At 39.3% G+C, this 471-nt stretch overlaps 1 protein-coding gene across 1 annotated transcript in view; it reads right to left on the minus strand.

The window, feature by feature from the left end:
* Positions 1 to 471, minus strand: part of MANBA (mannosidase beta) — a 133,063-nt gene that overhangs the window by 60,875 nt on the left and 71,717 nt on the right. Inside the window, exon 10 of the mRNA XM_007463815.1 lies at positions 190 to 276. Within this exon, the coding sequence (XP_007463877.1) occupies positions 190 to 276 (87 nt within the window). The remainder of the gene's footprint in view (positions 1 to 189; positions 277 to 471) is intronic.

Raw genomic sequence — 471 nt, forward strand, 5'->3', positions numbered from 1 at the left:
GCGTCCGGAGCCTGCGCTCCGCAACGGGAGAGGCCACAACAGTGAGAGGCCCGCGTACCGCAAAAAAATAAAAAATAAAAAAATAAAATAAAATAAAATAAAATAAAAAAGAAGAAACAAGGAGAGGTTTAACAAAAGGCAGAACTAAAACTTAAGCCTTTACTTCTACTTGAAATGGTAATAACATACCTGGTAAGCAACTTCTGCTCTCACTGAATCCATGAAATCCTGATCAGTTGGGTAAAGCGCACAGGCAAACATAAAATCCTGCCATACCTATCAAATCAAATAAAAGGCAATATAGCACTTCCATAGATTTTACTGCACAGAAAGAAATTCTTCATTCTGAACTTTGGGCATTATCTTTCATGCAAATGAAAAATCAACTTAGCCCGATGAGTGTGATCATTTGAGCATCACAAAGCATGAGGCACTGGGAAAGGCACTCACAGACTCTCTGGAACTGTAGGG

The sequence above is a fragment of the Lipotes vexillifer genome, unplaced genomic scaffold, assembly GCF_000442215.2.
Source record: "Lipotes vexillifer unplaced genomic scaffold, Lipotes_vexillifer_v1.1 scaffold49, whole genome shotgun sequence".
Lineage (NCBI taxonomy): Eukaryota > Metazoa > Chordata > Mammalia > Artiodactyla > Lipotidae > Lipotes > Lipotes vexillifer.